Source organism: Eriocheir sinensis, chromosome 41 (assembly GCF_024679095.1).
Source record: "Eriocheir sinensis breed Jianghai 21 chromosome 41, ASM2467909v1, whole genome shotgun sequence".
NCBI lineage: Eukaryota > Metazoa > Arthropoda > Malacostraca > Decapoda > Varunidae > Eriocheir > Eriocheir sinensis.
Window position 1 is genome coordinate 13,330,923 of NC_066549.1, and position 25,452 is coordinate 13,356,374.

Here is a 25,452-nt window from a genome sequence, read left to right on the forward strand (position 1 = left end):
TAACTCTGTGACACACACACACATTACATGATGAAAAATGTGCATTTGGGCAATTTTTCTTGAGGGGGTGTTCACCTTTTTCAACTGTTTGCTGTTTTGATAAAAAAATAAATTGGCTTTGTTTTATTAAAGTAACACATATACAGTATTTTAGGTACAACTGAATATATACATTTGAGAAGCTCTCCAGTGAAGTTCTTCCTTATTCTTCCTACTTCTTCCACAAATGTTCATAATTGGTTACTTTGAAGTCATCTTCAATATCATCTTCAAGGACCACCTGTTCATGAAAGAAGATATGATTTAGTGTAACTGCAAAATAGATGTACCATATATACTCATAAAAATAGATCCCTTGTAAAAGTTACACCCCCTCTTTTGGAAAATAAAAGTGAATTTTTATATCCCATATTAAAGTTACTGGTTTTCATAACTAATATAACCAACAGTTTTTCACAGCTCCAAACACTGCCAGCACCACAGGTGGTGTGAAACTTCTGTCACAACTAAGGGTGGAGAGGTGAATAGAAATGCATTGATTCAGATTCTCATGAAATCTGGATGTTTGAGGATTACATGTTTTGCCTTGTCTGCTTCATATAATTTAAATAAATGACCCACAGAGCTGCATGAATGTCTATACAAATGAAAGTTGTATTTTGCCAAATTTTGGAAGCTTCCGAAGCTACTAAGATATTCAAAAGAGCCTTTAAAATTGCTATTCTACCAGGGAGAGACTGATCACGCAGGTCAATTTGAGTGTGTCTACTGGCTTTGTGAAGGAGCTTTAAAGGGCAGGAATATATGACTGGTTGAGAAATTCATGTGACCACTCACATGACCCCATTAGGGTACCACAATAAATATTACAATTCAAAGAAAATATAATAATAATGCCATTTTCATTTCCTAGCTTCTTTTTTTTTTTTTTTTTTTTTTTTTTTACATACTCAGCAGTGTGTGAAATAGATAGTTGATATCAGTTTTTTTATAAGCATTCATCATCTAGCCCACAACTGGCATACATATCTTAAACTTACAAGGTAAAGGCTTGCTGATTCATTTTTGTTATACAAAAAGTAATAAATTGCAGCACTAGTGAAATAAGCATGTACATGGCCGAGACGAGCCAAACATATGCATAATGTAGCTACTGTCTTGTCTGTGGCATCGGCAATCGGCGGCTGGGTTAGGCATGGACGAAAATGTTTGTCATATTTATTGTAATGCCATATTCATGGTAATAAGGATAGGTGTACTGGAGTGAATTATGTTTTCATAGTGGTAATGTAACATACTGCAAGTGTAATGTCGGGTGTTGGAGGAGTGTGGTGATGCGAGGCGGTTCGGTGTGATGAAATTTATTTAAGAAGCATGAGGGGATGGTGGGCCGTCAAAGGGTTAGAGGTCGGTGATTGAAGTATATGCTATGAAGGGTGCATGTAAGATGGATGATAATGTAAGGAAATGCATCGACATAACATTTCCTTACATTATCATTACATTATCATCCATCTTACATGCACCCTTCATAGCATATACACCAAACACTGACCTCTAACCCCTTCACAGTCCGCCATCCCCTCATGCTTCGTCAACACATTTCGCCACACCGAACTGCCTCACATCACAGCATTCCTCCAACACCCGACATTACACTTGCAATATGTTAAATTACTTTACCACTATGAAAACATACTTTACTCCAGAGCACCTATCCTTATTACCACAAATATGGGATTACAATTATGACAAACATATTTGTAATATTTTTTTATATTTTCGTAGTCCTAACTTAGTCGTAGTGTGCAGTAATGCTACATAATCAAAATGCAAACATTAGCCTAATGCAAGTATACCTTCTCATATCTCATCATGCTGTTACTAATCCTGAGATGTATTTCCATTATTTGTAAGTGATAAATGACAATAAGGAAGAGCAGTTATAAGAATAACACCATCAATACTGATGTAAAGAGGTTGCAGAGACCAAGAGACAATTGGGTATGTTACTGCATATGGGATTTGCTGGACAGTAGAACAGTTAAGAATAGGCCAATCTGCCTTGTATAGGCCACCCGGCCTCTTTCAGACTCCTTATGTTCTTATGTTCTCACGAGCACACGAGACCTTTACCCAAGCAATGATACCAAGTCCACGAGTCCCTCCTTATAAGATTTTCCATACCAGGTTATGTAAAACCAACACTAACAACTTACCTTGACCTTTGGCTTACGAGCTTCAAGACGTTTCCTCCGCTCAGCCTCAGTGAGAGTAGACAGGTCTAGTGGCAGCTGGGGTAAAATATGAATATCAGTGGATATTGTAAAATATAGAAATGTTTCACAGCATTCATCAAAACTATAAACTGATTTCTGCATATCTTTACTTTTTGCCAATGAATTTTTTAATACAAAGTAATTCTGATAAAAATGTACATAGGAAGTTTGAGAAACTACACATAACCTGAAAGTAGGTCTGAAGATGAATATGAAGAAAATGAAGGTAATGTTTAATGATCAGTTGATAAATCAAAAAATAATGATAAGGAGTAAAGAAATACATCTACTGTATGATGGGGCTAAATGAAACAAAATAAACCAACTTTCAACACTCTAATCATTATAACTTGGATCATAGTAGGCAAAAAGATCTGGAAAACTTTTCCATCAAAAATAAGTCTTATTTGTAACTTGCTATAAAGGGATTGAAAAAAACATTTATACCTTGTGTGTTTCATACAGACAGAAAAACTTGTTTTAACCTTTTCCATCCGTGACGCAGACGTCGGCATCACAGTATGGAAAGGGTCAAGAGGAAATGGAAGAGGATTAATCCTCTTCTAAACCTCTCAATCCTCCTCTAAATTCCTCATAATCCTCTTCCATTTCCTCTTAAGAGGTTTAGAAGAGGATTATGAGGAAATGGAAGAGGATTAAGAGGTTTAGAAGAGGACTAACAGTGACGCCATCGGACGCTGATGTTGGCGTCACCGGAGTGAAGGGGTTAAGTGTTACACATTGGGGCTATTTGGAACACACTTAATGGAAGCTTTTTGTTGTATTGGTAATGCACTCAGCATGCTTTACTCCTTTTTGAAACATCAGTTTTGTTTTGGGGTCATCAGCAAGACTGGTTTTGTCGTAAGTGATTATGTTGTCTGGAGGAACCCCATCAAGTGTTTTTTTTAAAGGTTCTGAAAGTATTCTTCAACAGTAGCATCAGAGACAGCAGCTCTTTTCCTTGAAAGGTGCTTAACCCGGTAGCTGCGGGGATCATGTTCCTTATAGTGGAAAGCCAAAGTTTCGGCTGAAATTTGATTTTCTGAAAATCTCCAATGGAACTGGTAAGGGCATGGTGGATGTGCTATGCTATGTTGCCAGGTGTAGCAGCACACGTTGGACTTAAATTTTAAATAACCTACATCCTACACGCACCTCAGCTGATTAGGTACCTTCAGTTATCGTCATATTTCTTCATTTGTATACTTTCTTTCGGATTTTATTCGTGATTTTATGTTTTGATGTGATTGTATGATAGTTTTTGCAGGACGGCGGTGCAGAAGCATGAGCCAAACAAGATGGTGCCACTATAAACAGTTGCCTGTACCAAATGGGCTAGTGCTGACCACCAGGCCCCACCAAGAAAGCCTATCTGTGCCATAGGTAAAAAAAAAAAAATAAATAAATAAATAAATAAAAAATGCAAGCAGCTATATGTACATATAAATGTATGATGATGTGTCAATATCATGAATAGTGAATACTGCACTGACAGTACCCACTGCTAATGGTACTGAGCAGTCTGGTACTATTGCCGGGTCGTTTGGCCAGTAGCTGTGACTCGGTGTATGAGCATCCTCTTAGTATACGTCAAAGACGCGAGCGTGGGTTCCCTTTATTCACCGCAAGACAAGAGCGCTCAGAGCGGAAAACAATGGGAATGGGGTCTCGGTCCGTGTTGTACACTCGCAGAGGTAGCACCCGCGCGCTCGTGTTCATTTACGTTTCTGCTCGAGTCTGTGATCTTTGTGTTTTCAGCACTACAGTGTGCATTCGGTTAGGTTTAAAAGTATTTTGGTTTGCGAGCAAAATTACAGAATGGATTAACCTTGTAAACTGAGGTATGACTGTATGTGGAACTGTGCCATTGATAGGTTTACAAACAAATATGGAAGAAAGTACTGTGGAAAACTGAGAAGCATGCAGAAAACTAACATGTTATCCAGTTTCTTACCTTAACGATTTTCCGTGGTTCATGGTACCTTATATTGATAGTGGACCCATCACTCTGCACTAACAGAGTTGGGTAGGTACGGGTGTAGGTGAGGCGACCAATACGTGCAGTACTGGTGCGGTGACAGTTAATGCTACACCTTGTAGTTGTAGTAATGCTTCGTGTGATAAGTGAAAGGGATGACAATGTAGGCATCTGAAAATAAAGAAAGCATTGAGTTGCCAATATTTATAAAGCATATCCTAGCCACTCATATGCACCATCTATCAGCATTTCAACCAGGGGCGGATCCAGAAAATCAATTTGGGGGGGCCCGCAGGTAAAATTTCATAAGTTAGCGACAGCCTCAAAACAGTGAAGACCAATAGATAGTGATGGCGGTTCTTTGCTTAAAATCCGCAGCTCCCGAGCAATCAACGTATATGTAACAAATTAATTTTTCTTGTATCTATATATGCAGTGCAATCAATATTTAAGCTGGCAAGCAATAACAAGAAACAATTCAAATTGTACATACGACCAGTGAAAAGGCAGATCTGAGCAGGTAGAAATCATCACCATGCGAGCATTCAAAGAAAAGTAAACGTTTATTTCAATATGTAAGCAGCAAGGGTGATCATAATACAGGTCATATATATATTACAAACCTAACCTTTACAAAAAAGAGTTAATATGTAAAATTAGACACAGCTGAAGACAAAAAGGAATTCTTATATGGCTTCTTTTACATGGGATTGAGGTAACACATTTGCAAAGATTGGCTGATCTAAAGAAATATATTTACAAATTCCCAAGTGTTCAACAAGTGCCTCACTAAGCAAAGAGTAGTCGGCGGTTTATTTTGCCGAATTTGCTTATCACTCTCTCGACTGAAATGGGGATATCATAGTGGTGGGCAAGTTCGTTCAGGCACTCTTGGCCGACGGTACTCCTCAGATAGGTTTTCAGCCTTTTCAATGCTGAGAAAGACCTCTCGGCTTCCGCGATGGAGACTCGAAGCATCAACAGAGTTTTCAAGAGAATGGCGAGATGGGGAACATGCTGGTGCTGGCGTGTGCCTGGCTTCTTTGATTGTTTGGAAGACTGGAACAGATAATGCCCAGCGCTCCGCTTCCGCCTTCACGAGTGTCAGGGATTCAATGTCGAGCTCATAGAGCTTCGCCGCTTGAAGCACAGCCGCAACATCCGTTTCGGGGCCTTTGAGGAGTTGCTTGAGCTGAAGTGCAACAGGCACTGTGTCGTCGCCAAACCGACTCTTCAACTCAGCCAAGACGTGGTCCACGAACGGAATGTACACCGCCCGGCGGTAGTACTCCTCAGCACTCTCGCACAGAACATTTGATCGCTGGGTATGTCGTCCACAGAGTCGTGGCACAGGGATGGTGTCATGCGATGACCCCACCTCGACCAAAAGCTCTTCTGCTTTCATGAACACGTCATGGAAATGATTCTCCGCATCTGCTATGAACTTGGCAAAAATGGTCTCGATGCCGCGAATCGTGGCATCGGCTGACACCAGGTCGCCATCTTTTCTCTGAAGAGTTCGGCTCGGCTCGAGAGTATGCGCAAATATACACTCCACTACAACCAGTCCAACGAGAAAGCGAGGAACACGTATGACGATGAGAAGGAGCCCAGCGGTGGCGTCAAGTTCTTCCTCAAGAAAACCAGCGATGACAGGCAGAAATTCAACGAAAACCAGCCCTGCATCATGCCTCTCAATCCACCTGGTGGGGCACAGGGGAACAAGCTTTTCGCGCATGGCCGAGGTGAGGTTGACAACCTCTGTGAAGCGAAGAGAGCGCATATTCGAAGGATGAACGAAGTTGTACACCTCGGTCAGTGTTTGAAGAGCGATCTTCACTTCCTTGACGTCACACGCCTTCGTCAGTACTAAATTCTGACGGTGATTAAAGCAGTGGATTGGCTTGGCCAGGGTGTACTTCTACATGAGCACTGTGGCACACCCTTTGAATTTTCCCATCATGGCACTTGCTCCATCGAAACCAAGTCCCCTGCACTTGGCCATGTCCAATCCGAGGTCTTTAACGGTGCGCAAAAGGAGCCAGGCTAAACTTTTACCGGTGAGGCCAGGCATGCACAAAGGCAAGGAAGTCTTCCCTTATTTCCTCTTCGAAGTGCCGATGATGATAGTGGCCTGCACTAAAATTCACTTTCTGCTTGCATGTGAGGAATGAGGTCACAAAGATTTTTTCCTAGGCCTTTAAATGTTGCTCTATAATATTCAATATTCGATTCCATAACTTAAATACTGAAAATAAATAAAGAAAATCCTGAGTTCTCCAGAAATGCAACAGAAAGGTACCAGCTTTCATTTTGACTCTCTCAGAGAGTGGACATTTTAGCAGATGGGGGGGGGGGGGGTTCGTCCGACATCCCCGGCCCCTCCCCCCCCTGGGTACGGTGTACTATGGCCCTGTACGGGTCTATAGATTGTTAGATGAGTGCGGGGCCCATAAGAGCGCGGGGCCCTGGGCACGTACCCATTGTGCCCTGGCCCTGCATGAGTGAAAAATTACATCAGACACCGAATTTTTTTAAATTTTGCAAGCATCCCGTCCACCTCCACATAGTCAAGCCCAAGGAACCTATAGAGGAGGAGTTTTTTAAAGTTTGGAGGACAGCGTCCAGAGCTATCTAGCAGCGGCCGGCTTCGCTCCCCAGCTCTCTAGATTTTTAGGGGTATCTTAAATATATTTTTTGTTTTCTGAATTCACGGGTACTTCCAATATTTTAGTTATCCTAATATTTTTTTGGGGGGGCCCGGGCCATCTGGCTCCCCAACCCCGTATCCACGCCTGCATATGCCAACAGCTGACGACACATTATGTATTATAGTTGCAGCACATTATAAGCGAGTCAGTTCTGTACCCACTATCCACATACACTCGAGATTTTCTGGGGGGGGGGCGGAGATTGTTTTGGGGGCCTGGACCCCCTGGGCCCCCCCTCCCTGTATTTTCCCCTGATTTCAACACCATCACTGATGGAGGGCATGGAGAGGTCCAGTTAGTGTAGAGCCCCTCCCACTGTACAATTAGTGGTAATAAAGAGGTAGACGAAGTTGCCAGCCAGGGGCTGGATTCATCAAACCATTTACTACGCATGTGGCTGGTAAGTTTCGCGGTATCTCCACCCACCCGGTAAATTTGCATTCATCAACCACTTACTGCACCCGTGGTAAGGCCAACAGTTACCACGGCTCCGAGCACTCGTGAGTTACTGCAGGCGTGGCAAGTGGGTAAACACTACCGCGGGTTAAGTTCGGAGGCGATTTTGACCCTATGTATATATTTACCTCGTGACGAACCCTACACCATCAGAAGCAGTAATGCATGCAGATTTAGGATCTGGGCTTATAAAAGTGATACGACGAAAACCAGCTGAGTACTAAGGAGTTGAAGGGAAATAAGTGCAAGAAAATGTGTACTCCCTATTCATTTAACTCTGATTTTCGTATGTGTATTTTTACATTGTTGTTACAATTTTATGCTAGTGTGATGCAGAATTTTCTCAGGAAGATGATGGTGGTCTCAGTTTTTCATAAAAAAATAATTTTGGGGTCAGGAAACGGTGGGAGTGAGGTGTGTAAAATCGTCGGTATTGGATGAACAGGGCACACCCACCTCCGCCAGCTCATTTCCCATATGCCACAACTAGGTAATTACAACTAGGTACACACACACACACACACACACACACACACACACGACCCACCTCTGGGAGTACACCCTTTCAGCCTTTTATTCAGTCAAATCTGTGTGTATTGCCGGTGAATCAGTGGGATATTTTCCATGATCTTACTTTCCTCCACAAATTTATTTCTTTATCACAACTAATATAAGGAAATACAATTCAGCAGATACGCGTCATCTATGCACAACGCAAATTTCTCTGTATATTTTGCATACATCTCAAAATTATCAATTAATTTATGTTTCTTTATGTGCACCATTTAATTTTGCATATTTTTATATATAATACATGATGATTTTGTAGAGTTTATGGCTTAAAACTCATTATATTCAGTAGCAACGTTTGAAATTTGGCATGTGCGGCCAGCCAGGATACAGGGTGGGGCGCTGTTTTCGCCTGGCCGTAGTGAAAGGGTTAAAATCATTATTGGCACTAACACTGATCCCTGTGGCACTCCACTTGTGACCCTTCTCCAATCCGATTTTTTATCCTTTAACATGGTTCTCATTTCTCTGTTTGTCAGGTAACTTTTCATCCATTCCATCATTTTTCTCCCTAATCCTCCTCTATGTTCTATTGAGAGCGCACATGTGCATGTGTGTGTATGAGCACACGCATGCGTACATGTTTTAGTATGTGCAATGGAAATAAAGGATAATGCTATAATGTCTAGTTATTTATTTTTCTGTGTTACAAGACAAGTTGTACCTTAGAACATGGCTATTGCAACCACTTGGGTCATTTGAGACCCGCTAAGGAAATTTCCTTTAAAAATAAAAAAAAATAAAAAAAAACTATAATAGGTGGGACTGTTCTGTTAACTTCTGTTTTGTAGACATTCAGTACATAAGATCTGAAAATGTAAACCACATCTTTTCACATTCCACAAGTACCCCTCATTCCTATTCATTTGTGCATGCAGTATATTCGAGGAATGTGACCCAGTAACACTAAGGTGTGCTGTACACAAGCTGTGTCCCTCAGCCAAGTCCAATTTCAGTGATCTGTAGCCAGGCATCCTATGTAAGAATACAACCAATGTGGTGGTGATCAATGTTAATGTTTACTTTGTATTAATGTTTAAATAACATGGGGTAATTGAGATCACCATATTGGGGTAAAAGAGACCACAGCTAAATGGTACACACTTCTGTTTTATATCAGAATGGTGCACACCTACAAAAGAAAAGAAGGTTCTCCCAGGGCCCAGTATACTCCTGACACCCTGAAACAGGCTGATAGTAATAATAATAATAATAATAATAATAATAATAATAATAATAATAATAATAATAATAATAATAATAATAATAATAATGAAAATAATAATAGTAATAATAATAATAAATAATAATAATAATAATAATAATAATTATTATTATTATACCTAATAACAATAATAACAAATAATAGTAATAACAATAATAATAATAATAAATAAGTTATACTTATAATAATAACAATAATAATAAATAATAGTAATAATGCTAATGATAATAGCAATAATAATAATGATGAAAAATAATAAAAATAAGAAAATAATAGTAATAATAATAATAATAATAATAATAATAATAATGATAGTAACAATAATAATAATAATAATAATAATAATAATAATAATAATAATGATAGTAACAATAATAATAATAATAATAATAATAATAATAATAATACAGTCCCTCAAATAGTAGTAGGGACCCAGGACCCCCGTACTATTCAAAAATCCGTATAAAATTAGTGCTCCCCCTAGAAACACTCCCTGGGCTGCGTTTGAGAGAGGGAATCGGGACTCTCGGAACGTCCCGAGTGCTCTCAAACGCGTGACGCGGCAGCACGAGTTGCCAACTCGGCACGTCCACTGGCTCCTGGCTTTGAGAAGTGGAGCACCTTCGTGCTGTGATGACATCATCAGTAAACATGGCAGCCCAAATAAACACATATAAGTGTTTCCATTGCATTTCACCCCTCTGTACCACCATAACCACTGGAGCTTCCTTTTAATCTTCTGTTGTAAGGAGTTCGTCACCCAGGACAAAAAGGAATGCATGTTAAACATCGCCAGGGGTGGTCTGGGCGCCCGAGACGTCCCGACCCGCTCTCTCAAACGCACTGGCAGGAATATCAGCATACGCCAATTTGCTGCAAGTGAGACGCCGTTACCATAGCAACGACGAGGCTTAGTAAAAGGACGGCCTTTATCTCCATTCTTGCAGCACTCTTGGAGCACTAGCAGTTACTGCGGCAAGAATTTCATTTACACTATGATAGATACAGCGAACACTGCTCTCATTCACATGGTATAGTCTCCCTACCGCAACATAACTCATCCCAAAACGTAACTTCTCCGAAATCTTAATTCTTCTGCAAGATGAACACCTTTCCTGAATGCTTTGGGGTGCTTTCAGCAGGTGTTTTGGTAGAACAGTGTTGCCACTCACGCCATGGCTACTTGGTGCAACAAGCGGGAAATTTAAAAATCCTAAAAAAATTCTTCCATGACAATCCGTATAAAACCGAAACCGTACTATTGGAAACCGTACTATCTGAGGGACGACTGTTGTAATAATAATAATAATAATAATAATAATAATAATAATAATAATAATAATAATAATAAAATGTACCCCCATCCTACTTGAAACAGAAGTTTCTTTAATTTGGTCTCAATTGCCCCAAGCAAGGGGCAATTGAGACCGCTTTTTGAGCTACCTAGAATATAGGTATATGTATTCAGTTTCATTTACATTGATATTATGTTATGTCCACTATGATGTTACCCATCTTTCTTATTCTAGGTAAAGAAGTTCATCATATAAATTGGCTTTTATAAACCTTTTACTGAAAAAAAAAGCTGGAAAACCAGGTCCCAATTGCCCTGTTTGACGGTAAGTATCAAATAAATATTTTCTTTCAGCAAACAGCATTCTATAATATCTATACCTAATTGTACTCTGATGATGCTGCAAGTGGAAAATATCACCACCAGACACCCCCAGGACTTCATCCTGGAGCAGAAGCAGCAGATGATGAAGGGAATCCTGACTGGGTATCCTGCCAAAATGCCCCTTGACCACCTCTGGCACATGGCTGACACAACAGCAGAATGGTGCGCAGGCCATGGACACCACCTCTCCCCATCCGACACGTCCAGCTGATGCTGCACGTGCTGTGGCTTCCCTTGGTGTTAGAACCATCTCTGAACTACAGAATCTCTCCCTTGTGTGACACCAACTTCTTCAATAATTTCTTCACCTCTAATCAATTCTATGTTTTCCTGTGGCAAAACTTCATCATCCAAGAGTTCAACCTTTCTTGATACTGCAATATTGTGCAAGACCACACATGCCATCACAATACGTTTTGAATTTGTAAGCTTGGTGCGAAGTGGTATACTTAAACAGGCAAATCTTCTTTTTAATATACTAAATGCTCTCTCCACACAGTTTCTCGTTTTTGCATGAGAAGCATTATAGTTTCTTTCTTTTTCATTTTTTGGCTCTGGTATGGGAGTTAATAAATTTTCTCGACACTGATATTCACTATCTCCCAACAAATAAAAACCATTGTAATTTCCCTGTTCTAAAATGTTACACACATGAGAATTTTCAAATATTGTGTCATCATGGACACTTCCAGGCCAACTTGCAACAATATTTGTGAACTTCATATCAGAATCACAAATACCTTGAACATTTAATGAAAAAAAACCTTTACGGCATCTATAATCCTCAGCATTCTCCCCACCGGGACTTTGTATTGGGATATGGGTCCCATCTACACATCCAATTACACCTGGCATACCACCAACATCATGAAACTTTTCAGCCAAATGGTGTGCTGCCTCTGGTGGAGGAAACTGAATGTAGTCAGGTGCCAGATATGCTATCAGTTGTACAACCTCTCCAACAGCTCTACAGGCTGATGACTTTGCAATATCTATGCAATCTGCTATGGTCAGGAGGAAATTGCCTGTGGCCAGGTATCTCAGGGTGACGAGCATCTTGAGATTCAGAGGAATTCCACATCCTGTGGGAGAGACATGTAGCGTATTGGTAAAACAAATAAAATAAATAAATAAATGCTGTAATGAGGATAATAAAGTAAAGATGAATGACAGTTGGGTGTTCAGGAAACAAGTGAATGGAGAAAGAGGAGACTGAATGGAAAAGTTAATGAAAGAATATAAAGAGAGACTGAGGTGCCAAGCTGTGAATGAAAGAATACAAACAGTTATGCATGGTGAACAGATGACAAGAGAGAGGAATATAAGAATATAACTGATTGATCTTGATATCAGGTTGTTAGATATATCAATATATAAAACTATTTTCAGGAAATCTTAATCATAGCAGTTTTGCAATAATATGGTACCTCTGCCCATTTTGTCCACATGTGCACGAGGCCTGACCTCTTCAATAAGGTCTCTTGTTGTATCCTTGGGGAGACGATACCTCTCCAGGAACTCCTCATCAGAGAGACCTTGAAAAGGGTCACTGCGATCTTTGGCTATTATACGTGGAATCTTCACTTCTAGTAAGGGTTCTTCAAGTTCTTCTTCCAGGACCTCTATTGAAGGCATGCCTAGAAATTTCAGTGGTCATTAGTTGTTGCAGACTAAGTATATATGACAAGCAACTTGGTAGAGACTAGTGTCAAGTTTATTTATACATGTATAGCAAATTTATGCCTTATATCTCAGTATCAATTTTCTTTTTCCTGATGAAACTGAAAAATAGTGAGGGGGGGTATAGCTAACCCTAACTTATATTTTACATAACCTACCAGTAAATGTTTGGCTAACCTGAGCAGTCTATTTGTGAGACACTAACATAGATGAATGTTCAGTGATTTAAATAACTGACAAACATATTCTAAAGTCGAAATGCTGTGGAAACTTTAAGTGTTGTGGCTATCAGGACAAATGGCCTCAATCTTTTAAGAAAAGTAACATATTGCCACTAAGGATGACCTATTGCTGCTAAAATAGTAAGCTATCACCACTTAATCAATTATGAATTAACAAAACCATTCTTCAATTTAATAGTAACCTATTACTTTTGAAATAGTAACCTATTTGTACTAAAAAGTTTGCAGTATTTCAGTATAAGGCATCCTCATGCCAGACAATTCTTACCCATCTGTGTTTTTGTTTTGTTTTCAGCTAAGGAATCAACTCAAGGGGAAAAAAAAAGCCTGCTAACGCTGTTCCTACGAAGATAAAAGTGAAGAGTGGTAAAAAAAGAGGTCCATTTTGGGTGGAGAGGTGTCTTGATACACTCCTCTTGAAAGAGTTTAAGTCGTAGGCAGGAGGAGATAGAGACAAAGGAAGGTTGTTCCAGAGTTTACCAGTGTAAGGGATGAAAGAGTGAAGATGCTGGTTAACTCTTGCTTAAGGGGTCTGGACAGTATAGGGTTGAGCTAGAGCAGAAAGTCGAGTGCAGCGGGGCCGAGGGAGGAGGGGAGACATGCAGTTAGCAAGTTCAGAAGAGCAGTCAGCATGAAAATATCGGTAGAAGATAGAAAGAGATGCAACATGGTGGTGGAATTTAAGAGGTACGTAGAAGACAATCAGTATGAGGAGGGGAGTTGATGAGACGAAGAGCCTTTGACTCTGTCCAAGATAGCTGTTTGAGTGGAGCCCCCCACACATGAGATGGATACTCCATATGAGGGCAGACAAGGCACTTGTATATGGATACCATCTGTGAAGGGGGAAAAAACTGGCGGAGTCCTTGAGCGGTGGCACAAGAGGCTCAGATACTTATGCTGCACTCGAGTCAGTTGTCAATAAATATGGAGGATTTGAAAAATGCTCTTTCATTGTAACAGATGATGCAAGAGCTATGACTGGCAGTAATGTGGGACTGGTTGGTTTACTGAAGGAAAGTGGAGTTGATTGTATCACACTACACTGCATTATCAACCAAGAAGCATTATGTGGCAAGGTATTACAGATGAGTGATGTCATGCAGTGTGTGGCCAGGATGGCAAATTTAATCAGAGGTGGTAATAAGTCACAATGACACAGAAAATTTATATCTTTCCTTGAAGAAGTGAATGCAGAATTTAGTGACGTACCACTGCACTCAAGTATCAGGTGGCTTAGTGCTGGAAAAACGCTCCAACATTTTTTTGCTCTTCGGAAATATATCCTTTCCTTTCTTCAAAATGAACAGCTGAGCAATGCAGAGTTGTACCAAACTCAGCTACAAGATAGAGACTTAATTTGCTCACTAACATTTCTAACAGACATGACAGCCCACTTGAATGTGCTTAATCTGAGCTTACAAGACAAGCAACAAAATATTTCTCAACTGGTTGGGCACATTGAAGCTTTCCACAAGAAGCTGTTGCTATTCAGTACTTGTTTAATTAAGGAAGAATGATCTTGCACACTTTCCTTCATGCCGTGAACTCATGGCAGATGATATAAAGTCAGACTTTTCATGCTTTGTCAGAAAAATTGAAAGCTTATCCCTTGAATTTGAAAACAGATTTCGAGACTTTGAGAAACTGAAGCCCAGTCTTCTGTTATTTAACAACCCAATGGAAGATAATGTGAAGGCACAGTTACCAGAACTTCAGCTTGAGTTGTGTGAACTACAGTCTTACTCAAAGTTGCTTGCAATGAAAAATGAAAATCAGGAGAGTTTCTGGAAGTTGGTTTGCAAGGATGAATTCCCCAAGCTGAGAGACTTTGCCTTAACCCGGTAGCAGCGGGGGGATCATGTTTCTTAATGGTCCCTCTATGCTAGAAAAATGAGAAAAAAATCACCCATTACACAAACCTTTTCATTACATATATCAAAGCATTTGTGATCAGATTATGTATCATCTATTTTGGGGGGTTTATATCATGGCACAAATTTGGCCTGTCGCTGCTACCAGGTTAAAGCTGCACTCCATGTTTAGTAGTACATATATATGTGAATGCATGTTTTCAACCATGAAGCAAGTAAAATATAAAACCAGAAATCAAATGGAAAATGAAACACTGGATGCATGTCTTAGGCTTACCACTACCAACATTGGAATTAATATGGAGGCCCTAGTAAAAAACAAGCAGCATCCCCAGACTTCTCATTAGCAGGTAAGGACTACCACCACTTTTGTATTTGTGCAGAGCCTTTTGTTTTTTTTTTTTTTTTTTTTTTTTTTTTTTGCGTGCAGGCCCTGCATAGAACCTGTGTAGCACTTAAGATCACACAATTTTTTTTTATTTAGTCTTGCAAAGGCCTTTGTTCTTCAAAAGAAATTATATATATATATATATATATATATATATATATATATATATATATATATATATATATATATATATATATATATATATATATACACACACAGTACCCTCTCGAGTTTCACGCTATTGAGTTTCGCGGTTAGTCCTAAATTCTTACCATCGTGACTTTCATGCATTATCATCCCAACTTTCGCACTGCTTTGACATGTACGGGTCACGTCTACTTACCATCGCCGTCACGCACGCTACTTAAAGGTAGTATCACACTAGACGTTTTCCTCCAAACATTGTGGCTATGGTGAGAGAGAGAGAGAGAGAGAGAGAGAGAGAGAGAGAGAGAGAGAGAGAGAGAGAGAGAGAGAGAGAGAGAGAGAGACTTATTAACACGTTAACCGCGTTTGATCTTCCCGCCGCCTCCTCCCTGTCGCGTTTGGTTCTATTCGGTACAGCCTCAATACTACGCGAGCCCCGGACTCGAGAGGAGGTGTGTAGCTTCACTCTGGTTATGAGCCCCTCTCGTGAAAGGTGAGATATTGAGATGGAAACAAGGAGAAAGGAGAAGGGTGTGGGAAGGGAGGGTCAGAAAGGAAAGTCAGGTCAAGGCTTTGGTCAGGACATAACCTGACTCAGGTCAGGTCATGTCCATACCTGTCACACATACACAAAAGGTGAAATGAGAAGGATGGGGTAGAAAGGAGAGTCAGATCAGGGCTTTGGTCAAAACATGAACTGACTCAGGTCAGGTTATGTCCTGACTTGTCTCACACACACACACACACACACACACACACACACACACAGAAGGGGAATGAGAAGGGTGTGGGGAGGGAGGGGGAGACAGGAGGGTCAGATCAGGGCTTTGGTCAGGATATGACCTGATCAGGTCAAGACATGACCTGACTCCCTTCTGCCCCTCCCTCCCCCCACCCTTCTCATTTCCCTTTCTGTGTGTGTGTGTGTGTGTGTGTGTGTGTGTGTGTGTCATGACATGACCTGACTCTCCTTTCTGCCCCTCCCCCCCACACCCTTCTAATTTCCCCTTGTGTGTATGACGCACACCCGGAAAAGTTGCCGTTTGCCCAAGCTGCCGCCAACGCGGCGGGAAGAAAAAGGCCCAGTGTGACAACAGCTTACGGACAACCGACAACTCGCTCTCACATGGGCGTACGGGGCTTGCTAGTAGCCACAACGGTTAGAGGAAAATGGCCAGTGTGACACCGCCTTAAGGCAGTGAGGCCGCTGATTGGGTTTGCGCTGGCGATGACGTCATCGGACTCCCAGCGAATCACAAGCGTGTTTGCAGAGCTCAGCCAATCGTAAGGCTTCATCTGTGGCTTTAAAACGACCCGTTCTCTCTTCCTGTTTTCTTCCTTTTTGCAAGGTACATATTTTGAGATAACAAGGAGGAAAAATGTGAGCTCTGGGGGGCAGCATGAGCCAATTATAATGGCGCCACTATAAACAGTTGCCTGCGCCATGACGGGCTCGGGGCCGACCATCAGGCCCAGATGGATAGTCTACCGGCGCCATAGGCCACATGTAAAAATAAAAATAAAAAACTCCACGGGTCAGAACAAATAAGCACTTTTTCAGTGTTTTCAATACCTCGAGTTTCGCGATCCTCGAGTTTAGTGCTATAGCTTTGGAACGAAGCAAGCGCGAAACTCGAGAGGGTACTGTACAAGCAGATATATGTGAGGAGAAATGTGTCAAGAGGATGAAAAAATAAAAGCTAAGGAAATGATGAATGAAGCGAAAAAGAGAAATGATGAAAGATCAGAAGATTTTTTTTTTCTTTTTTTTTTTTTGGAGAATGAAGATCAAAAAACTGATGAAGTGGTGGAAAGGAGGCAAAAAGAGGGAGTAAGAGTGTTGATAGAATGAGGGGAAAAAAGGCAGAAAGGAAGAAAGGTTTAAAGATTGCATACACAAACATAGATGGTCTTATATCATAGAAAATTGAATTAACTGAATATTTAAGGGAGAGTGATCCAGATATTATATGTATAGTTGAAACAAAGCTTGTAAAAGAACTGGAACTTGTGCTGGAGGGAAAGAGCAAGTTCAACATTTGAAGAAAAGATAGGAAAGAAGGAAAGGGAGGAGTGATGATAATGACAAAACAAAACTTGGAGCCACTTTATAACATTATGCTCTATAAATACAGGAAAAGTGCCCTTAGAATGGAAAAGAGCGAACATTGTACCAATTTATAAAAGTGGAGATAAAACTGAACCACTAAATTATAGACCAGTTTCTTTGACAAGTGTAATGTGCAAGATTTGTGAAAGTATAATAAAAAACAATGGGTCAAACATTTAAAAAAGGAAAACATGATAAATGGACAGTTTGGATTTAGAAAAGGGAAATCTTACTATGTTTCTACTCAAGAGCAATAGATGTGAAGCGAGAGAGAGAAGGGTGGGCTGATTGTGTATATCTCGATTTGAAAAAAGCTTTTGACAAGGTTCTGCACAAAAGGTTAATCTAGAAATTACAGCAGTGGGGAGGAATGGGTGGAAAGGTTATCGAGTGGATGAAGGATTCCTTAACAGGAAGAGAAATGAGGACGGTGATTAGAAAGGAGAAATCAAATTGGAGGAGAGTAGAGAGTGGAGTTCCCCAAGGCTCAGTTCTGGCACCAATACTGTTCATAACATATATAAACAATACGCCAAAGGGTATAAAAAGTTATATGAGCCTTTTTGCAGATGAAGCAAAGTTAATAAGAAAAGTGAGGATGGAGGAAAATTGTGAGGAGCTGCAAAAAGACCTGGACAGAGTATATAGATGGAGCCAGTTATGGGAGATGGAATTTAATGCAAACAAGTGCCATGTTATGGAAATGGGAAAAGTAAACAAGAGACCAAGGAAAACATACAGGATGGGAGAAGAAAACTTAAAGGTGGTACATGAAGAAAAAGATTTGGGAGTAACAATGCAAGACACACTATTCCCAGAAAAGCAAACAAGCTGTTTAGAGAAACCTACAAGATGATGTAAAATATAAGGGTATCATTCCATAACAACAATGATAAGATCAAAGCTTGAATATGCTGCAGTTGTGGTCGTCTCAGAAAAAAGGATATCAGAAAGCTGGAAAGGATATAGAGAATTGCAACTAAAATGGTCCCAGAACTCTCGAATATGATGTATGAAGACAGATTGAAGGAGATGGACTTGACAACACTGGAACAAAGTAGGGAGAGAGGAGATCTGATAATGCAGTATAAGTTGGTAAATAAGTTTGATGAGGTGGATAGAGATGATCTCTTCTTAACTGCGAGAACACAGGGGCTGAGAGGACATAGGAAGAAACTTTATAAATGAACCTGTTTGAGTGACTTAAAAGAGTATAGTTTTCCACATAGAAGTGTTAACACATGGAACAGCTTGCGGGAAGAGGTGGTGGGGGCGAAGTGTCCAACAAAAGAAGGAAAGGCTGGATAAATGTAGATGTGGAGATGGGACTATTAGAGCTTAGCTCTGGCCCGGTAGACTACAAATAGGTAAATACATAGGCAGAGTGTCTGAGGGGAGTGATGGTGGCATTCCCAGATTGCTCCACCCTATTCATATTGTACACCAGTACTGCCAGACAATACATCCTGTGCCTGACGAAGGCCATGGATGAGCTAGTCCACTTGGGAGACCCATAAGTAGTCATAACAAACCCTAAGATGGTTCAGGAAGGCAGCCTTGTGCTGCAGCAACAGCAAGTTGCTGCAGGGTAGAAGTGGCACATGATTAACTTCACCTCCACAGCATCATGTTACAAGTGATGATTATTTGCCCTTTAACCATAATCTGAAGGCCTATATGGCAATATGAGATAGCGGAACTAAACTTCATATTTTCTGGCTAAGCATGGCAGGTATGTTTGTTAGATTGGCCTAGGTTCTAACCATGTATATAAGCGACAAAATATTGAAACTACTTACCAAAAACATCCATTGTAGCATTGGCTGAAGCTGCTTGTTGTGCTTGCAGTCTCCTATCTCCAGTTTAAGCAAGCAAGCAAGCAGTACTCAGAGTAACTGTGGAACCGTTCACGTGAGGCTGGACCTCCTCTCTTGGGCAGGCAAGGTCCCACTACCTTTCAGTGTTCTTCTTCTTCTTTTGACCTGTTCTGCTTTGTATCACTTCTTAGGTCCTTGGTTTTTCTTCACACTTAGATACTTCCCTACACACACTTGGCTACTTCACTCTGCACTGAGCTGTTTTTCTGTACACTTTGCTTACACAGACTTGCTTTTCTGTTTTCTTTTCCTTTGTTTTCTTCACTATAGCTTAATTTGGTCTTTTTTTTTGCATTTCCTTTTTCTTTCCTTTTGTTTGTTTTATACTATTGCACTTGTTCTTTTTATTTCTCTTTAGTTGTTCCCTTTTTGTTGCCAGTAACAAATTTTAAAATTTACTACATGACCTCCAAAACTCTGCTAAAGCTGCCTTCAAACACACTACATATAACTTTCTTAACTAACTGCATACTTTAAATATATTTTAGCCTCTAAAAATTGTCTAAATAATCACTCACTGACTGCCCACTTTCCAACATACCGACACAAAAATAATGTTCAAGACCAAAGATATGAACACAAATACACATCAATATCGTACCAAGTAACACAAGCTTGGGCAACTCAGAAAGACAACATGGTAGCAATTTGAAGCTTAAAATTTCTCATGATACACATTACGAGTACAGTAACATGTTTTCCTGACAGATTTTTATGATTAAAAGGTAATATATCTGTTATGAAAGTTAAATCCACGAGAAATCTGCTGGAATATTTAGAGAGCCACAAAAAACCCGCTAGCTGCTACGGCAATTTTTCCACTTAATGGGTTTCAAATCCATTATAATTTAGAGGAAAATCAGCCAGAATGGCAACACTGTCTGCCCTCTTGATATTCTCTTCTGCTTATTGTCACACTTTGCTTTTCACAGGCATTACACTAAATATCTTTCCTCAATATGATACACTATATGGCACAATAGCACTGGTTGCCACTTGATCTTGATCTTAATGTCACAAGTGACTCGAGATTTCTAACAGGTCAAGCCTTTGTAATGGAAGAAAGGTAACTTGGTCTTGGTCATGAGTATTGTGACATAAAAATACAACAAAAGTGCATCACTTTAGGATCTTTGACACTGACATATATAGAGGCCTATAATGCTGTAACCCAGAACCCTGGTATATGTATGGGAATTGACACTAGTCTGGGGCTGATTTGGGAAAAGTTGACTGGGCTAGGCATTTTTGAGTAGATTTTGTTATCCAATTGCTTTTACCTAATTTGTTTTTATCCTGTGAGAGCCAAATCAAATTGGTCAACTTTTTTCATCCGGTGGCCTGTATATAAATGAACATTTTTAATGAAATTCAATGAGGGAGCAATGCATATATGCAATAGAAGCAAGTAATTTCAGTTAATATTTAAGTGTAATGAGAATACAATGTATGCAAATGTTAAAACAAATAACTCAAACAAGCATCTGCTCCTTATAAATGTAATTTGACAAGTAAAAATGAATTAACTGGACCTAATAAAGATATACACTTTTCTTATAATTTTTCATTGCAATAGCTTATATAATTTTCCTTCATATACTGTTATTAACAATAAAACACTGTCCTGAGCATTTACACAATCCAATGCATGGCATCTCTGCCTTGCGACAACCACATCTGTGATTGACACACTTCTCAGTACAACTGCAATTTATCAGATTTATACATGACTCAGGTACAGGTTCAGAGGTCAATAGCACAGGTTTCAGTTGACCATTTACTAGCTGCCATCCACATTCACCGGGATTAGGTATGGTAGGACAAGGTTTTATTGCTTTGAGCCATATCAAAGCCTGAAAATGGGCTCTCATGATGCGATGCTTTAAGGCATCACTTGTAGGTGGGAGAAATTCCTGCGTGACACCTTTTGTGAACAGAATGGCTCTTGCTTTATCCGTTGTCATAGCTTCAGGCACATTATATACTAAACATACAAATCTCTCCACCTCAGCCAGAGATTCCTTAGTTATGGGATCTTTTCCTAAACAGGATAGAAGCATAGGGTGATCCAGATATACAGATAATGCTGTTCTTTTTTGTATGGCCATACAAGAAGGATGTGTGTCTGATCCAGTGACAGCATGGAATGGCAACAATCCCTTTGCTATATCATCTTTTAACTTCCATTGTGATAAAATTTCCTTAACCCCTTCACTACGGCCGGGCAAAAACAGCGCCCCGTGCCGTATCTGAGATCACCGCACGCGCCAAATTTCAAATGTCACTATTGAATATAAAAAGTTTTCAGCCATAAACTCAACATAATCATCATGTATTATATATGAAAACATGCAGAATTAAATAGCGCACGTAAAGAAACTCACTACGGCCAGGCGAAAACAGCGCCCCACGCCATATCCGAGATCGCCGCGCGCGCCAAATTTCAAATGTCGCTATTGAATATAACAAGTTTTCAGCCATAAACTTAACATAATCATCATGTACTATATATGAAAACATGCAGAATTAAATGATGCATGTAAAGAAACTCACTACAGCTGGGTCAAAACAGCGCCCCACGCCGTATCCAGGATCACCGCGCGCGCCAAATTTCAAATGTCGCTATTGAATATAACAAGTTTTCAGCCATAAACTCAACATAATCATCATGTATTATATATGAAAACATGCAGAATTATATGGTGCACATAAAGAAGCATAAATTAATTGATAATTTTGAGATGTAAGCATAAATATAAAGATAAAATAACTCATATATTGGCTAAAGCGAGCCAGGACGCAGTATGCACGTCCTCGGATATGGTACGGGGCACGCAAGGACGCAGTATACGCATCCTCGTGTTGAAGGGGTTAACAGGTATATACTTTGGTGCATTGTTTGTCCCAGCTTTCATTATTATATCTTTTTTATTGTACTGCTGTGTGCCAAAAGGAATAACAAGACATCTGTATCATGAGACCATACAACTAGTGTAGGGGACTGTGTATGTACACAGTGCAGAATCATTCTCGTATCAGCTTCTTCATGAGTACTTTGTAGATAGGTGACATCTAATCCTGCATGATTACAGAGAACTTCATCAGCCTTCAGAAGACCACCAAAGGTGGAGGTATAGTTGGCATCGTAGCGCGAAATTTACTTACTGTATGGGCCATTTAAAACTTAAATGTCACGCCACTCAGCGTTTGTTTACATCATGTGCGAGCCACACAGGTGGACTTTAAATCCTCTTATATCTATTTTTCGCTATTATGGTGCTATTTATTTAGAAATATTGGGATGTTTGTGTTCTCGTTGGAAACTCAAGCCTCTAGTCTCGCTCCAAAGTGTTCTTCAAGGCAAGCCAGCCTGTCAGTAATGTTGTAGAGTTGTAAAGTCAGTAAAGTTGTAGTCAGTAGTCTTGGATGTAGAGAATGTTGGCGATGTCAACGATGCTTTCAGCCCTACTATCAATAACAACCTTATTGGTCACTCATTAATATAAACAGAGACCTCACATATGCCCAGAAACAAACTCTTCTGGCTAGACTGACACAAAGGTCATCTACTACAGATGACAACAACCCTGAAGGTGCCACAGGTCATGCTTCTCAGAAAACCAGGCACAACAGCAGTGAAAGGGGACATGACCCATGAGTTGCCACTGGTTCTTTAAACTAGTGGGCATGCAGCTATCTCCCGTAACTCATAATTTTCTTACTTTAAACATTCGTTTCTGTAATGTAAATAGTATTCTGGGTCTGGGTTCACTGGATTCTTTCAAGAGGGTTTTTTTTTCTTTTTTCTTTTTTTTTACAGCAGAGGAGACAGTGCAAGGGCATAAAAAAAAGAAAAAATATGAAAAAAAAGCCCACTACTTACTGCTCCTAAATAGAGTAAAGGTGTCCTGACACCCTCCTCTTGAAAGAGTTCAAGTCGTACGCAGGAGGAAATACAGATGAGGGAAGATCGTTCCAGAGTTTACCAGCGTGAGGGACGAAAGAGTGAAGATGCTGGTTAACTCTTGCATAGGGGGTTTGGACAGTATAGGAATGAGCTTGATCAGAAAGTCGTGTGAGGCGAGGCCGCAGGAGGGGGGGAGGCATGCAGTTAGCAAGTTCAGAAGAGCAGTCAGCATGAAAATATCGATAGAGATAGAAAGAGAGGCAACACTGCGACGGAATTTAAGAGGTAGAAGACTATCAGTAAGAGAAGGAGAGCATGTTAATTTAGGTAACATGCTCTACAATTAGGCTGAATAATGTAGAGATGTTCTAGTAAGAAGCACTCAGTCCTGTGCTATTTAATTGAAATTGTGGCTACATTTTGTGATTAACAAATTCACCAGTGTAATAGTTATACTTTGAATGTCTACTTGCCATACATCCTGTTATCCTGTAAACTCAGCTTGTGGCACACAACTCAGTCTACTCGTAGACTAGCGTGCCAGCAGATCTGGGCTTACCTAGCTAAAGTATAAGAGGCAAGTCTAAAACTCATAAGAGTTTAAAACTGCCCTATATCTATGCCTAGTTGTACACTCTGCCATGACCATCCAAACCATGAATTGTGGGGAAGCCAACCAGGTGAATGAGACACAGACTTATTATAAAGAAACAAATTTACACGAGCTGTCGTTGCAGACTTACCAATAAGGCATACCGGTACCAATAAAATCAACGGGATTTACATATGATCTACATAGATCCTGTTGCCCGCCTCCATATTCATCTGTGTTCTGTGTTTGTCATATTTGTTCTTGAAAGGTGTTGTAGATGTGGTAGTAACTATGTTTTCTGGGAGTGAGCCTGTCTTGAGAGAAATCTCAAGCCACCTGATATCATAATCAAGATCCCCCCCCATAATAAGGAATGATGATCATGCTAGCTCTAGTCGAAAAGAGCCCCATATACACGAGCTTGAGCTAAGATAACAGAGGCATGTGGATGCCCGGGCTCAATTTTGCCCGTGACACCGCCAAACAGCGGCGCCGTGCTCCAGCACCGAGTTGTCCAGCAACGGGCGTGGTGATGGAGGGATTCAATAAGTCAGTGTCATCAATCATTGATAGAGAGTAGTAGTACTCACTTTGAAATAAGATTACAATGTTCGGCAGAGCACTGGGCAGAGGCTCCTCTACGTGCAGGCTCGCCGCGTCTGTGTTTACCTCCTCGTTCACAAAGGAGTTATGACATGCGCATCTAGCGTTCTTGATAAATATACATGATATTTGCCGTATTACAGGTCCAATTCATCTTAAAAGGTAAGAAATCAATGAAAATGGGTAAATTATTATATATTTTACTTAAAAAGCGTAAGAAAAGCCAGTCCAAAAATTGTCATTTGTTATAGCCTTATATTTTCGTGGCGTCCTGTGACTAATTCATTGGTTTTTTTTTCTTCTATATTTAGCTTCAGTATGTAAAGAAAACTTTGAAAGGATTTTTTTTTAATCCAACTACCTACGGAATATTCTTCCGCATCACAAACTAGTCCCTTAAGTTAATGATTAGCTGCTACACAGACAGTTATCAAGTCAGGAAGCTATTTTGAAATGTACTCATATGCAATAAAAAATATTTCAGATTTCTGAAGTGCAAGGACTTTGTTATGATATATTAAGAAATGTTTAGCACAAGCGATTGAACTATACAGTGTTGCCAGGTGAGGATGAATGTGGCTCGATCATGATTGTTCCGTAACCCATTGGAAAACAGCCTATATATATGTTGGCAATTGGTGCAAGGGGGAAAACATACAATACATGCCATGCAATGACATTCTTTTCACCTTGCACTAATAAAGTTCCATGCGATATTGTCCCAAAAGAAATTTTTAGGTTCAGAACCATTTAAAAAAAATTTTTTTTCCATTCTCAGCATAAATTAATATTATCCCTTTGTTCAACCTCCCTTTCTGCTGGTCAATATATGGTATACCTGGGGAAACCTGGAAGGGAAGTGTTGAAACACGTATATATGTCACACTGGCCGTATCCGCAGGGGTAATCCAGGTATATTTCTGCATGGGTCCAGCCCCTATATATATACCTACCCTATATATATTGTACTTTTTTTTTCTCATGGTGATACCTCTACTTTACATATATGTCAATAGTTGTACCAGCATACTATATATGTGTGTGTGTGTGTGTGTGTGTGTGTGTGTGTGTGTGTATATATATATATATATATATATATATATATATATATATATATATATATATATATATA

The 25,452-nt window shown here is 40.0% G+C and overlaps 1 protein-coding gene across 6 annotated transcripts; it reads right to left on the minus strand.

The window, feature by feature from the left end:
- Positions 1 to 108: 108 nt before the first annotated feature.
- LOC127009673 (39S ribosomal protein L55, mitochondrial-like) lies at positions 109 to 24,456 on the minus strand. Of its 6 annotated transcripts, none has more exons than XM_050882964.1 (5): positions 24,308 to 24,405; positions 19,141 to 19,583; positions 4,237 to 4,431; positions 2,220 to 2,294; positions 109 to 280 (listed from the first exon to the last, which is right to left on the minus strand). In XM_050882964.1, exons 2-5 carry the CDS (start codon positions 19,159 to 19,161, stop codon positions 212 to 214), a joined length of 360 nt encoding a protein of 119 aa, XP_050738921.1. In that variant the 5' UTR covers positions 19,162 to 19,583; positions 24,308 to 24,405; the 3' UTR covers positions 109 to 211. The 6 variants fall into 6 exon arrangements, with proteins under 6 accessions (XP_050738921.1, XP_050738919.1, XP_050738922.1 ...); XM_050882962.1 differs by lacking the exons at positions 19,141 to 19,583; positions 24,308 to 24,405 and adding exons at positions 4,754 to 4,772; positions 10,897 to 11,284; XM_050882965.1 differs by lacking the exon at positions 19,141 to 19,583 and having other exon boundaries at positions 24,308 to 24,431.
- Between the last annotated feature and the right edge of the window lie 996 nt (positions 24,457 to 25,452).

Coding starts and splice junctions, on each gene's coding strand:
- LOC127009673 (XM_050882960.1), bottom strand. Junction 11,983..12,327: donor TGTGGACAAAATGGGCAGAG/GTACCATATTAT, acceptor TCTCTCCCACAG/GATGTGGAATTCCTCTGAAT.